Source organism: Pinus tabuliformis, chromosome X, assembly GCF_031772625.1.
Source record: "Pinus tabuliformis cultivar Carrire ecotype Pingquan chromosome X, CPIR1, whole genome shotgun sequence".
NCBI lineage: Eukaryota > Viridiplantae > Streptophyta > Pinopsida > Pinales > Pinaceae > Pinus > Pinus tabuliformis.
In genome coordinates, this window is record NC_142308.1 from 546,073,050 (window position 1) to 546,088,041 (window position 14,992).

At 39.6% G+C, this 14,992-nt stretch overlaps 1 protein-coding gene across 1 annotated transcript in view; it reads right to left on the minus strand.

Annotated features, from left to right (window-relative positions):
• The window catches only part of LOC149141158 (uncharacterized), a 70,231-nt gene extending 56,433 nt beyond the window's left edge, over positions 1 to 13,798 (minus strand). Inside the window, exons 1-2 of the mRNA XM_089451167.1 lie at positions 13,688 to 13,798; positions 13,254 to 13,543 (exon numbers count right to left, since the gene is read on the minus strand). Of these exons, the coding sequence (XP_089307293.1) occupies positions 13,254 to 13,543; positions 13,688 to 13,798 (401 nt within the window). The remainder of the gene's footprint in view (positions 1 to 13,253; positions 13,544 to 13,687) is intronic.
• Positions 13,799 to 14,992: the final 1,194 nt, after the last annotated feature.

Below are 14,992 nucleotides of genomic sequence, written 5' to 3' on the forward strand. Positions count from 1 at the left end.
CAATTAATGCCACTATACTGTAGGTCCTGTAACAATCGACATTGGTATCAATAATGAGACTATTTTAAATCCACCATATCTAGAAACATTAATTGTAGCTAAGGCTACCCCTCAACCTGAGTCTCATTTTCCAAAAAAATTAAAGAATTTATAAATATGAAGTCCACTACTCCAAGCAATTAGAGATGTCCCAATTTATGTGAAAATAATAAGCAAACTTTATGTAAATAAACCTGTCAGGGAACCCTAAGATCCACCCATTGTGCATGTGGTAGGAAAACTACTAGAATTGATGTTGGGAGAAATTCCACCTACCAAATAAGATTATCCTGGGAATCCATCAATGGTTTTTCATATTGGAGAAACAACTATTCTGAATACATTGGTTGACCTGGGTGTTACAATTAATGTAATGACCAGGGAGACCTTTGAGTTGCTCAGATTCACCAATCTAATACCAACCCCTATTGTGCTAGAACTAGCTGATAGGTCTAAAATTTAGCCTGAGGGAATTCTAGAAGATATAGTCATTTGAGTTGAGTCTTAGGAATATCCAGTTAATATCCTGGTGTTACAACCTAAGACACACTTGGGAAGACACCCCTTGATTTTAGGTAGACCTTGGTTAGCCACTCCAGATGAATTTATTAGCTGCATATCAAGTTTCATGACCATATCATATGGAAATACTACAAATAACCTTGTTTTTAAATCCTCCGGCTAGGCCAAGTGTTGATTATGAAATCCATCTATGGCCTGAATTTGGGCCAAAAGAGGATGATGCACGACCACTCTTTACTAATTGCAAGGCCTTATACTTTAAAAATGAAACAAGGGATGACACCATCACAAGTTTTATTAGTGACCCCTTTGTTGTTACTCAACCATTATCCCAGTTATTAAGATCTATAATGGACGAACCCAGTGTGGATGATGCCATTGATGATTTTATTATAGAAAAGATATCAACTTCCATAAGTATTAAGAGTATTTTGGTTCAAATTGATCCTGGAAAAACCATAAATATTAATCTTAATTTATCTCCTGCACAAACAAAGATGTTGATATAGTTGTTGAGAAATCATAAATAATCCTTTGCATGGGACTATATAGACATGAAAGGTATTCACCCTGGTCTATGCACTCATCATATTTATTTAAAAGAGGTTTCTCATCCTGCTTGAAAACCTCAGCGAAGAATGAACCCAACTTTCAAAGATATTGTTAAAGAATAACTTCAAAAAATATTACTTGCAAACTTCATCTATCCAATTTCTAACAGTCAGTAGGTATCTCCACTTGTTTTTGTGCCCAAGAAAAATGGAAAATGAAGAATTTGTGTTGACTATAGGGAGCTTAATAATTCCACTCAGAAGGACCATGTCCATTTTCCTTTTATTGAACAGGTCCCTGATACCCTATCTGGTAATTTGTTTTTTCATTTCTTGACGTGTTTAGCGGCTATAACCATATCTAGATTTCCCATGAAGACTAGGATAAAAATACATTCACTTTCCCTTGGGGTACATTTTCCTATAGATTTTTTCCTTTTGGGCTTTGTAATGCACCAACTACTTTTCAACAAGTTGTGCTAGGAATATTTTCTGACCTGGTTAATGACTGTTTGGAAATCTCCATGGAAAATTTTACACCATATGGTGATGAATTCGATGAAGCATTAAATAATCTTGAGAAGGTTCTTGAACGATGGATACCGACTCATCTTTCTCCCAACACTGAAAATTCCATATGATGACGAAAAAATGGATTGTGTTGGGACATTATCTCTTTGTTGAAAGTATACAAGTCGATCCAACAAATAGTGAGGTAGTTTAAAGAATTCCTACTCCTAAGACACATAAAGAGGTACATAGATTTTTATGGCATATAGGTTACTACATGTGCTTTATAGAGAATTTTTCTAAAGTTTCATTTCCATTGTTTTCCATACTTTTAAAAGATAAGGAATTTATATGGATTGACAAGTTTAAATGATTTTTCATATCTTAAGAGATGTGTAACATCAACTCCTATTTTACAAGGACCTAATTGGGCCTTGTTGTTTTATGTCTCTATGGATGCGCCTCTAGTATTTCAATTGGGGCTGTGTTGGGACAACAAGAAGAACACAAACCTATGCCATCTATTACATCAACAAGAACTTGACCCCTGCATAATTGAATAATACAATAACCGTGAAGGAATTTCTTGTTGGTGTGCATGCTATCAACAAATTTCGACATTATATTACAGGTTATCATGTTTTTGTACTTACTAACCATTTTTTTATTCAATTTAAAATGAAAAAACCAACTACCAATGGTAGGGTTACTAGGTGGTTACTTTTATTGCAAGAATTTGACATCACCATTGTAGACAAACCTGGAAAGGATAATGTTGTTGTTGAGCTCCTTTCTAGACTGCCTAACAATGACAATAATTTACCCATTAAGGATTCTTTCCCAGATGAATATATTTTTACATTTTCCACTTACTCATCATTTTGTGCATATATTGCTAATTATCTTACTACAGCGAAACTTCCACACTACCTTTCTCCTAGGGAAAAATGAAAAATCATTCAACTAAGTGCTCAATATTTTTGGATGGATGGCTATCTCTTTTATACTGGCCTAGATCATCAAGTTAGATGGTGTGTAAAGGAAAATGAAATCCATGAAATTTTAAAGGATTTTCATGACGAGCTTTGTGGTGGAAAATTTGTTGATAAGAGAACATGTCCTAAGGTTCTTTAGATATGCTATTTTTGGCCTACCATATTCTGGGATGCAAGAAAGTATATGGAAGGGTGTGACAACTGCCATAGGATGGGATAACCTATCTGATTGGATGAAATGTTGTTACAACCTCAACTGGTGATAAAGCCTTTTGAGAGATGGGCCTTGGACTTCATTGGACCTATCAATCCCCCATGTCAATAGAAGTCTTATATTTTTGCATGCACATATTATGTCACCAAGTGGGTTGAAGCCAAGGAATTTCCCAAAGCTATTGAACGAGTTGATTTAAACTTTTGCTTAAGGACATATTTGTTCATTACACAGTGCCAAAGGAGATAGTTATAGATGGATGGTTGTAATTCACTTCCCAACTAATTGAGAGCCTTGTCAAGAAAAGTAAGATTCGTTATTGAATTACTTCAGGTTACCACCCATAAGCTAATGGATAGGTGGAGAGTACTACTAAAGTTCTAGAGGAAATTCTTACAAAGATCATGGCTATACACCATCTAGATTGGGATGAAATACTTCGAGAGGTACTTTGGGCTTACAAAACTACTTCGTAGAACACCATGAGATTAGCTTGTCTATGGTAAGAATCATGTGTTTCCCATTGAGCTTGAAATAAAGACACTCAGGGTTTCTCTAGAGGTTAATTTGGACTTGATTATAACATAGATACACCATCTAGATCAGATGAATGAATTGGGATAGATGGGCTTGACTAGCATACAACGCATTGATATCATCCAACAACAATGCTACAAGTGGCATGATAGTTTTATAAAAAATGTTTTCAAAAAGGTGATTGGGATCTATTATATGATTCCATATTTAAGGATTTTAAGGGGAAGATTTGTACCACGTGGCTAGGTCCTTACGAAGTGGATACAATCCTTGAAAATAGGACTATTAATATGAAAACCATAAATGTGTCGCAAACATCTATACTTTCCAACAAACATCATCTTTAAATGTATCATAAGCCAACTTCTAAGGTTTCACTTGTTCAAATTATCCCAGATTCAAATCTCAAAATCATCGGGGAAAGGGAGAATCTTCCTATGTTGGAAACCTTTAAATTATTTTTTTTGTTGTCAAATATCAAAATAAAAATAAAAATAAAATAAAATAAAATAAAGGTTTAATGGTGAAAACCCCTTTGTCAAGTCCCACTAGCAAAATTTGTTGAGGATGGGCCTCGTTAGCAAGGCAACCTGGGATCAAACCTCACGAGGGTGGTTGTTCCTGTGCTAAGGGGAGGAGACATGCTAAAAAATCCAGTCAGCATAGGGTTGGTGTGGCCCAAGCTGGGTGTGATCCTTGAGTGACTTTGATGGATTAGATGCCCTAGGGTCGTGGTTTCTCAAGCCACAGGTCAAGTTTGGAGGATCACAGACAACTTGAGAAACAAACAAAAAATGGTGAAAACACATTTGCGGCGCAGTTAGATAAAGTGATGATTGAAAACTAGTTTGTTGGTGGTAAACACATTATTTTCATTGTAGTAACAACTTCACGTTTTTTAAGCATTGTTTCATTTGAAATCTATTTGTTGATACTGAAGGTCGAATGTTGCTAGTGGCACTTAGACCAGAAGTACCTGTTGATACAGAAGGCCAAATGTTGTTGGTGACACTAAGACCAGAAGTTCCTGCTGATATGGAAGGTTGAATGTTGTTTCTGACACTAAGACCAGAAGTACCTACTGATAATGATTGCCTAATGTTGTTATTGAGAATGAGACTAGATGTCCCTGTTGATATTTAAAACTAGATGTTGTTGATAATACTGGAGACCAAAAACTGTCAATTGTTGATCATTAAAGAATAGATATTGATTCTTTATCCTGATACTGTAATTACCATTAACAACCATTTATAGTATTGTTGATGACGTTCCTCTACTGCTAGAATGGATTTTTCTAATGGTGTACCACCATTGCTGCCAATGTGATCACATAAAGGGGACCCACCAATGATGTTTTCCACGAGCTCTGGTAGCATGCAATCCCAGTTGAGTCAACGTAATCGATACATACCTGATAGGTGGTCTCTTTTATTTACTCACAATCTTGTACTTAAGTCTGACATCACCACCCTACCATAGTGGCTGAGGATGGACATCAAAACCTTGACATGGCACGATGGTTAATTGAATTTTGCACGCACAACATCATTCCCAAACTACTTATCATACCACCTTGTTGTCGTTACTCTGACATAACCTCTCCGAAATTTTTTCTATATTATTTGCATTACTTTCCAATTACAACATTGGAACAACCAACTAATGCTTTTCTACAACCAAAAATTTCCAAATTTTACAAAAAATTGCATCCTCCTGCCAACAAGTAATTGCATGTGACAATTGTTGCACCTGTAACAATGTTTTGTATTAGTGAAAATAACTATGGGGGGGAGCGGTTGTGCATCACGAACCTGATTCCAATGATGCACTAAGAGATTACCCAAGATCCTACAATTTTTTTGAAAATGTAGGTTGGTTGGCATACTTTAATAGGTTGTGTGGGTTTAATGAAGATATTTCTCTAGAGTGTTCATAGATTTTGATAGAGCAGGGTTTAGTTGTGAGGGGAATGTGGATAATAGTTACAAAAGAGGTCATCTCCAGGGTGATAAATTTTTCCTGTACTGGGATGCTCTAGTTCAATAGAAAAATTCAGTCCCAACATCCAAGGCCATATTTTTACAGGGGGTGAATAGATAAGGAATAAAGGAATGGAAGTGGACAAAACCTCACTCCGACACCTTTGGGAGGATGCAACGTATTTAACTCAAAAATTTATCACTTGTGAGGTTTTATTTGCAATAATTTTCAATTATCATTTTCAACCGCTTGCACACTTGTGCAATGGGAAACTAATTAACATGCCTTATTTCCTTCTGAAGTCATTGTAAGATATGCACATTTTGTTCAACAAGATAAACATCCTGAAACCTATGCAACAAATCATGAGGTGATTAAGCTCACTATCATTGACTCATTAGAATGATAGGGGATCACCTAGGAAAGATTATTGGATGTTGCAAGAGGACCATCCCAAGAGGAGGAAGAAATTGAGTTTGATGAGCAAAGTGAAGATGCTAAAACAAAGGAAGCGTGGTGAATCAGGATAAGTAATTCCCCTACTGACACACCTATTCAAGACCCTCATGTTGATACCCCTGAAGAAACTCATCATGTTGATACATCAACAAGAGATTATCATGTTTCTGAAGGACTGCATACTGAAGTTAGTGGATGTGACCAATGGGAAATCAGAAAGTTTAGAGTATGGGGATTCTCCTATTGTGGAGGAAAAACCCTCGCAAACCAAAGTTTCTTTTGGTAAGTAAGTAGTATTTCATATATTATAAAAAAATGATCAGTAAAATTGTTTGTGAGCAGAGCATAATCCAACCCTGACCATCGGAAAGAAAGAGATTTTATGGGATTTCCTCCCCTACAAAACTTGTAATTCATCTTGGTTTGTATGTATTTAGAGAGCCTATGCTCATTTAGGCTTCTAATAAAATGAGTGAAATATTTGTGATGACTCTAGATAGCAACAAAATTGGCAGCAGTAGCTACTTGAGCCTGGGGATTCTTGCCTTTATCGATTACATTTGTTTTCACATATTGTAGCCAAAACCAGAAAAAAAATTGGCCCATAGGGCACAAAGCCAGGACAAAAAGGAGTTAAAATTCATCAGACCATTTAACTCAAGGGGTCTTCTTCTAGCAAGATTGGTTTCTCAAGAGTGCCACTGTCTAGGGCATCCGCAAATGGTGGTTGACTGGATGAAGCGCCCCCATTCTCTCACTTAATTTTGGGAGTTCCTTTTCCTCTAGCATGCATTGTCGCCATTCTCCTCTTGAGCAGTGCGTAATGTGGTGAATCTTTGGTGAAAAAGTGCCTATGGTGGACCATGTCGACATAAACCGTAAAATTATCATTGAGCATATCTAGCTTGGAATCCATGGATTTCATGGACTCACAGTTCTCCTGTAGAACCAAGCCTAGAATGGTTTTTAAATACCACGAGAGCTCAATTGTTCGACTGTAAAGGTTCTCCTTGGCCCTGGTGAAGCCAAGGTTAGAAATCCATGCAAATTGAGCATCAATATCTTCGTTGTTGTTGCAATGACGAGTTGTCCTAACCTGGTTCTCAAGCTCCTAGATGTGTTCTCAGGCCTCTTGAGTTACAGAGTTGTTGTAATTGATGGCAACTTGCCTTGTAGCCACTACAACATGTGTTATGGGTTGCATGTTGGCATCATTCCAACATTCCATGTTCCTACCTCCGCGTCTGCTAAGGGCAGGAGCAGAGCTTCACCAAGGGGTCATGTTGAAGGGAAAGGTGAAGGAGGTGCTACCGATAGAGTGAAGAGAAGAAGTTTGGGAAGAGTAAACTGAAAAGGCTCGAAGGCGAAGGAAGTGATAGTCAGGAGTGTTGGGTTTGAGGTATTCATAAGCGAGCCAAACAATGGGGAAGCCGAAGAGGAAGGTGGTGATAATAATTCCATTAAATGTAGCTAGATCCTATTATAATGCTTTTGTAGAAGTGCAAGGGATGTGAATGGTTCTCGTATCGAAGGGGTGGCAATCAAAGATCAGAGGCACGATTGGGATGATAAACCCCATAGGTGAATAATTGGAATTGATGCCTGGAGAAAAGAATATTATAACGAATTAGGGAGATAATATAAGCTAAGCCAGCGGGATCTAATGATTTGCGATAGAGTAATGATGATCACAACTTTATTGTCCTTGGCATTTATAGCCCCTCACTCTCGATTGAGGGTATATTCACCCTACTTCCTCCATGCAAGGGAATGTAACCTGTGGTTTCTAGTTGTACCTGCATTAGCTATCATGTCATCGAAGCCATTCACTTTCCTTTTGACCCCTTGGAGGTGGATCCCACTGAGGTTGTTGATGTGTTGGTGGATGCGGCGAATCATTTTGGATAAGTTCCAGTTGTATGTTACCCTGCTTACCATAGTGCCTTGCTGGAGTTTGTAGGCAGCCATAGTTGCTAGCATCGAGTCTCCTTCGGTGATAAAGGGGCCAAAGAACTTCTCTTTAGCTATGGTTAGACCATGCTCCATTGCATGGAGTTCCACCGCATTGTTGGTGGCGATTCTTAGGTTCCTGAAGTAAAGCCACAAATTTTCTCCTGTAGCATTTTTGAAAACACCATCGAAACTCGCTGCTCTCGAGTTTCCTTTTGTCACACCATCATAGTTCATTTTTACCACATTATTCTCTAGGGGTGACTAGTGACAAGGTACTTTAGGGGAAGAATTTTCAAGGTTGGGGTTGGCCTGTGAAGGCAAATGCAGGTCCAAAAGAAACATAATGTGCTGGTCTGCTTGGCGATGGGGGCCTTGGAAGCTAGGAAACTTGGAGATGGCTACAATCTCCTAGATGATTTGCTTGATGAAGGTAAGAATGATTTTTCGAGGCTTATTTTCATTTTTAAAAGTTATTCCATTGTGCTCTTTCAAGATAACCCAACAGATGGTACCTGGTATTATCTACAATAGGATGGGGGGATATGCTAGATCACCAATTATCGAGATTTGTTTGAATAAATGCTCTGTCTCTATCTATTGTTTAGAAAAACTCAGCCACCCAATCCCATATCATATTGGTGTAATTGCAAGTGTTCAGAAGATGATTGGATGTCTCTACTTGTGATTCACAAAGAGAACATCTAGAGGGACTAGTGAAGCCCCTTCTCCAAAGCTTGTCCCATGTGAGGATTTTATCATGCATGACCAGCCAGAGAAAAAGGGTAATTTTTGGCCATAACTTTCTCCCTCAAAGAATTTTCCATTTTTGCTGTTGTTGAAGCTGATCATGTTTTGCTATATATCCATAAGTGTAGGTTTTAACCCTGTGTATAAATTACATGCAGACAAATTCTAAGAAGAAAAAAAAATAATGACGAGAATATAAAACAAATACACAGAGATTTTCCCCTAGATACCAAAACTAAGACTACCAGATTGATTTTTCATTATATTCATTTCAATGTTACAATACATATATATATATATATATATATATATATATAGATATATATATATGCCGAAGCATTCATAAACCCCAATCCATTAACCCTAGATTAGAACATAATGGTAGTTCCCTTGATCGGATCTACAAAATACCATGGGCAGAAAACCATCATGCCTTAAACCATGTGCAAAACCCATGCACAAAACCATACGTAGGTTCACCCACCTAATATAGGGTCCAAAAAAATTCTCCCAGGGTGCTGCCCTAAACCTTGTGTAGGGGGGCTACCACCTCCATAAAACCCCTGACAGGGGTGACTGCACCCCCCTGTGACCTCCCTGTTGTGCCCACCGTAATGAACAAGGGGGCTATCACCTCCCCGCGCGTGCGACTAGTCATGGAAAGAATATAACACACTCCCAACAATAAGCCTCCTTGAGACTGAAGAGCCCAATCGAGTTCTTTCCTGACCACAATTTATCTTCCCTCTGATCAATCTAAATTTTCCACCCTTAGGGGGTTTATTCAAAGGAACCCCAATCGAGGTTTTATGGTAGGGGCAACCACTCTTGAATATCCAACCATTCTCTCCAACGAGCTTCAGACATGTTGGGCTTCCAATAATGGGCAACTTGAAGTTTCCCTTTTGCCTGCATGATTCTTCGAAGAGTAGCATGTTGATTATTGTCAAGGACCAATATTTTTTTCCAAGAATATTCCTAGAAGAGGGTACTTTCCCCATTACAAATTTCTAAGAAGCTATGATCCTGAATGATGGTTTTATTTTTCCATGCCTGGTTCCATATTACTGATACATTTATGTTTCCTGTGAGCTTGATAAGGTACCTGTTGGAGTGGTTGGGCACATACTTTGCTTTCCAAAGTTCGCCCCTGGGCATATGCGAGTTTTTCAACCATCTCCACTAAATTTTAGCCACAAGGGATTTTCCTAGAAGTTTGGGGTCTCTGAGGCCAAGCCCATCTACAAGGTTAGGCTTGCATAACTGGTCCCATGCCACAAGGGCCCATTTCTTCTTTGTGTCTAAACCTCTCCATAAGAAGCTTCATTGATGTAACACCCCCTCCTCCCAGGCTTACCCAAGCAACTAACCAGCCAAGGTAAACATGCGACAAGAGAGGCTAATATAAGGGATTCAACCTCCTTGGTGACCTTAAGGAAATGGAATTGAAGAAACACCTTAAACAAATCCATCCACATCAGCAACAACACCCCTAGAATACATGTTAGCCACTCAGAAATCCTATCCCTGAGTCCCATTGGTGTTTTAAGCCTTTTAACCCATGGTCTCTTGTTGGGATAGGGTCCCTTGCGGTCAATTTTGGGTAAAAAGCCCATGTTTTGGGGCAGAAAGCCCAAGTTTTTGTTATGTAAAATGTAAAGTCTTTGCAAGTTGTGGTCGCAGAGCATATGGATAGTAAAGTGTCATAAAGGGTTTTTCCCTTCTTTTATGTAAGTTGTGTCAGCTTTAGTAGATCTACCCATGGTTCGCGGACCATGGGATTGTATAAAAAGGAGAGTCTTAGAGAGTCTAAGGCAGTTCAATTCATGATATTGATGAAGACGAATGTAATGGGTCAGTAGAAGTGAAGAGTGAAGAAGTCTTAGAGTAGAAGAGAGGCTCTGCAGATATGTGCACAGAGGCCGAGAGTAGACTCTGCAACAGAGTGTACGGGCCCTTGCAGCTGAGTGCACAGGGATGTCTTGAGTCTGTAAGAAGAACTGAAGTATCAATAAAGAGATTATTCTGGAAATATTTGTGTTTTGCCTATTTATTTTTGTTATGAATGTATGCACTTTTATGCTATGATGAATGATGGGTTTATGAACTAATATTGTATTGATGTGTGATTTTACATGATTTACATTGTCATATGAATACAAGTAATAATAACCGTTTACGCGAAGAATATCTTGTTACATGTTAAAGATATCGAACACTTAAGCTGATCTGGGTAAATATGGAAGTAGGAGCAATCACAGAGCCGCAAAAGTGGTTGATTCACTTGTTTAGGGTCTGCAAAAGACAGTCGTAGACCTTCGCGAAGGTCTAGAGGGTGATAAAAGGAAATTATATCGATAAGCCTCAAGGGCTTATCGATCTGCGCGAAGGCAGATTTAGGCCATAAAATGACATTACACTAATCTCTGGGTGCAGAAACTTTGTTCTAGCATCTCCCCATACTGCTTCGTGTGAGACTTTCGTCCGCACTCCGTCGATTGATGCCGAAAGGGCCAATAATGTAGGGATTTCTTGGCAAAAATAACTCTGAACCTGGGTCAGGACCCATTAAGCCAACATCTCTCTCATGTTACAGGAAAGACAACTTCCAGAAGCCAAAGTCGCTCTCATAGGCCTATGTGTCAGCGTCCATGGACTCTTTTCAGCAAACCTATGCTAGCGTCCCCTTGATTTGAGACACTTTTCTAGCCTAGAATCCCGGCCTCTGCCCAAAACTTTTTATAACCTTCAGAATCGATCAAATACATGATGACAATTTAAACAAATCAAAAATCAACCTCGGGACTAGGCTTGGGCATCCTCAACTGAAACTGACATTTTTTCAAACACTTGGCATCAATGCAACCTACAAGTCTAGGATACAAGACAAAGCATAAGTGAATGAAAGAACTTATGAAGCATAACCAGAAGGATCACCACCTTCTCGATTGAACTACTATAACATCAATTAGGTATTGCACCCATCCATTTAATAATTAGAAGTAAATGAATGATATAAAAAACATAAAACCATATAAATATCAGAGATAGGATATCCATTAAATCGACATATAAACCAGTGTAAAATTAAGAGAATATAGCTTTTATTAATCATAGGAAAATCCAACCAGGTTTGGGACTTCCACGTACCACCCAACCATAGACATGGTTGAACCAAGTCTCTCTTTCAGCCAGTCACCCTCGTGCCATATTCCAAGCATGAATGTGGGATCTCATAGAAAATGTTGGCTTCAGGGGCTTAGGCCCAGGTTTAGATTTAGCTACACTAACCAACAAAACCCCATACCACCGACCCTTTCAACAACAACCTGCTTACACAGATCGCAGTCTCACCCAAGGTGATATTGGGGGATGATAGAACTAGGTTTCTGCATCCAGAGGGACTATGCATTGTGGTTGTAAGGTTCTTAACAATTTAGGGCTTAATCCAACCTTTGCGAGCCGTTAACCTTATTCCTACAGTCGTAAAGGGTTTACCTACCTAACAGATTTGTGAACTGTGCGAAACTAAACTAACATGCGTGATTCATCACATAAAAAAATATCTGAACCTTCGCGATGCAATTTGTGAAAGAAATATATAAAATGAACCATAAACAAGCTAAAACATAGAACTATGCGAACATACATAAATACACAGATTTATGCTCAAAAGTCTTCTTTATTAGTCAAGTCTTCTCAAATACAATCTTTCTGACCCTACACACACAACTGTAGGGGCTTGTGCACTCAGCTGCAGACTTACCAAGGTCTCCACACACACAGCTGCAGGAGCCTTCCCCTTTGCCTGACTACAGAAAGATCTTACAAAATAGACTCAAACATATTCAACCAATTCAATTATGTATCTTAGACTTGCAAAAACATCCCTTTATATATGCTTCTACCCTTACAATACCATGGTCTACAAACCATGGGTGGAGCTAAAAATCCTCTAAGTAATCCCATCCCTTTACAAAAGAAGGGGATTTGACTCGCCCTAAAGCCCCTTTGACTCTTAGAATGCTACGCTAATCGTGCTCTGCTCCTCAAAATGTGAAGACTTTACTTGACTCAAACAAATCTTAGACCTAGGGGACCCCCACCCAACAAGCCCCCAACACAAAGATGTGACTCATCCTCGAGTCAATCAGCTGGTACATCCTTGATCTTGGATTTCAGGCCTCTATATGCATTCTATAATGGATGGAGTGTTGTTGTGTATTGCTCTGCGGGCTGTCTAACTTCGTCCACGAGCTTCTTTGTGGTCGACGCCTTTGCTACGAGGCTGATTGTCCTCTAGGTTTGCTGCATGTTATTCGGTTTTCCCTCGACTTCCTGTGAGAGTTGGCGGGCCTCATCTTCCCAAGGTTGTGTCCACACGGAGATGATCCGTGCCTTTCTCCGCAACTCATTGATATGGCCCTGTAGAAGTGTTCCTTCCTAGAGATAGGCAAACCGATGCACAGGTGTTAAGGTCTGCGCTATGGCTTTAAGTTCATCAAACTGGAGTTGCTTGTCTCAGATCTCTTCTTAGATATTTTTCACATGTGGGTCCTCCTGCAGCGAGGCCCACACTTCCATTGTATATTCAAAAGTATGACGACAATCCTTGACTGCAGTCTCTATCTGAACCTTAGCAATTTTGATGGCAGCTTCGCATTGCTCACGAACTTCCAGTGGCATTGTATGATGTAGCTTCATCTGAAGCTCTGTAATTTGCATATGTAGTTCAAAGCAAACCTTGCGACCTCTTCGTTTGATTCTCTAACTGTTGTTGGCAGTTTATGAATCTTTTTTGCTGAAGCTGCCTCGGCTAGGATCTGGAGCTTGGGAAGCTCACTGCATGCCTTGGTTATGGCCTCTTCCAACTGGTGGCTGCGCGCAACTACCTCCTCATGATCTTGCATCACTTTATTCTTCTCCTTGAACATTTGTTGGTTGTTGATTTTAACTTCGTTGATGACCAACAAAGCTCGCTGCTCTTGTATTTTGAGCTCATATGTGACACCCTGATGAAGCTCGTGCAATGTCTGAAGGGGGAGAGTTGCAAGATTTAGGCTCAGATTATTCAAGTTTTGTACCCACTCCCTTTCCTCTGTAGCCTCGATGTGTAGTGATCCTTTTAGAAATTGGCATTCTTAGAGGTCTGCAATGAGCTTGATTGTCGAAGGTACCACACTCGCTTGAATCATGCTCATTTGAACTTGCAATTCTTTAAGGCCTTGCTGGAACTTTTTCAAAACCGCCCTGTATTGATCATCAATGTTCCCCCACATCTCCTCCATTGTAGTGTGGAGAATGTCACCAATTTCGTCAAAGTCCCCCTCAATGAGGACCAAAGCTTTGACGCTGGTAGATTTATCTAACTTCTGCTTCTTTCGCAACTGCCAACACTCTGATTCTTTCGCTTCTTTGTTATAAATGTGGAATCAATGTCCTTCGTATCCACAATAGCGTCTCCACCACCCTATTCCTTTTCTCTAGTCTCCTGCTCGACTGCGGGCTCGGTAGTCTTTCCCTCGAGGTCAATGGTGACCATCGGAGGTACTTTCTTGGTATCCTTATTGGCTGCTATTTTTTCATCCTGCGCACTCGTGCCTACTTTCTCAATCACTTTTATAGTTTTTGGGGTAAGCCAATTACTCAACCACTTACTGATGACCATAAAGATGTCATCTTCAGACACTAAGTATGGTAGCTCATGCCATACCTTCTCCAAATATTTCTTTTCACGGATAGAGACATTGTGGAAGTTCGATTTAAAATCAGTAATGTCACCAAAGTGTTGAAATAATGCAGGTGACAACCACGAACTTTAGTTGATGATTGTGCATAGGTCCATCTCAAAGAGAACCCAGAATATTTTATTCTCCATAACCCAAGTCGGTTACTTAGAGGCCCATAGCGAGGCAAACTTCACAACCTCACACACATCAAGTTCCACATTAAGGAACTGTGAATCCTCCGCTGTTCGCCATGCTACCAACACGATTAAGATTAATAACCATGCATAATGGAATGGCTTCCCTTCTTCCTGTGCTTCACGACAGTCATCCAAAAAGTCCTGACAGAGATACCCAGTCCAATTAAACTCGACTCCCTTGCTGCATTGTGCAGCCAAGGATATGACTGGGGCTGACACCTCGTCTTCCTGACACTTCCTCATGATTTTACCTGCCAAACTAGACGTGGAAAAACACACAGCCTCATCGTTAATAGAACTAATAGCATAGCCCCGGACTTCTTGACGATGCCATAGTCATTCTTCATCTGATCGACTAGCTTTTCCTCCTGATATTTCCCAATGAATGCGTCATTGGGGTTCGCTCCTTGATGAGGCAGCGCGGTAATCCTTTGGATTAACATATCGTCAATCGAGATTGGCTCGCCGAGCCACATATGTCCATGATGTACCAATGCTAGTAGTTGGTGCACACAGATTGTGTTTATGTTGCTGCGCCCAAAATGTGGAACATAGA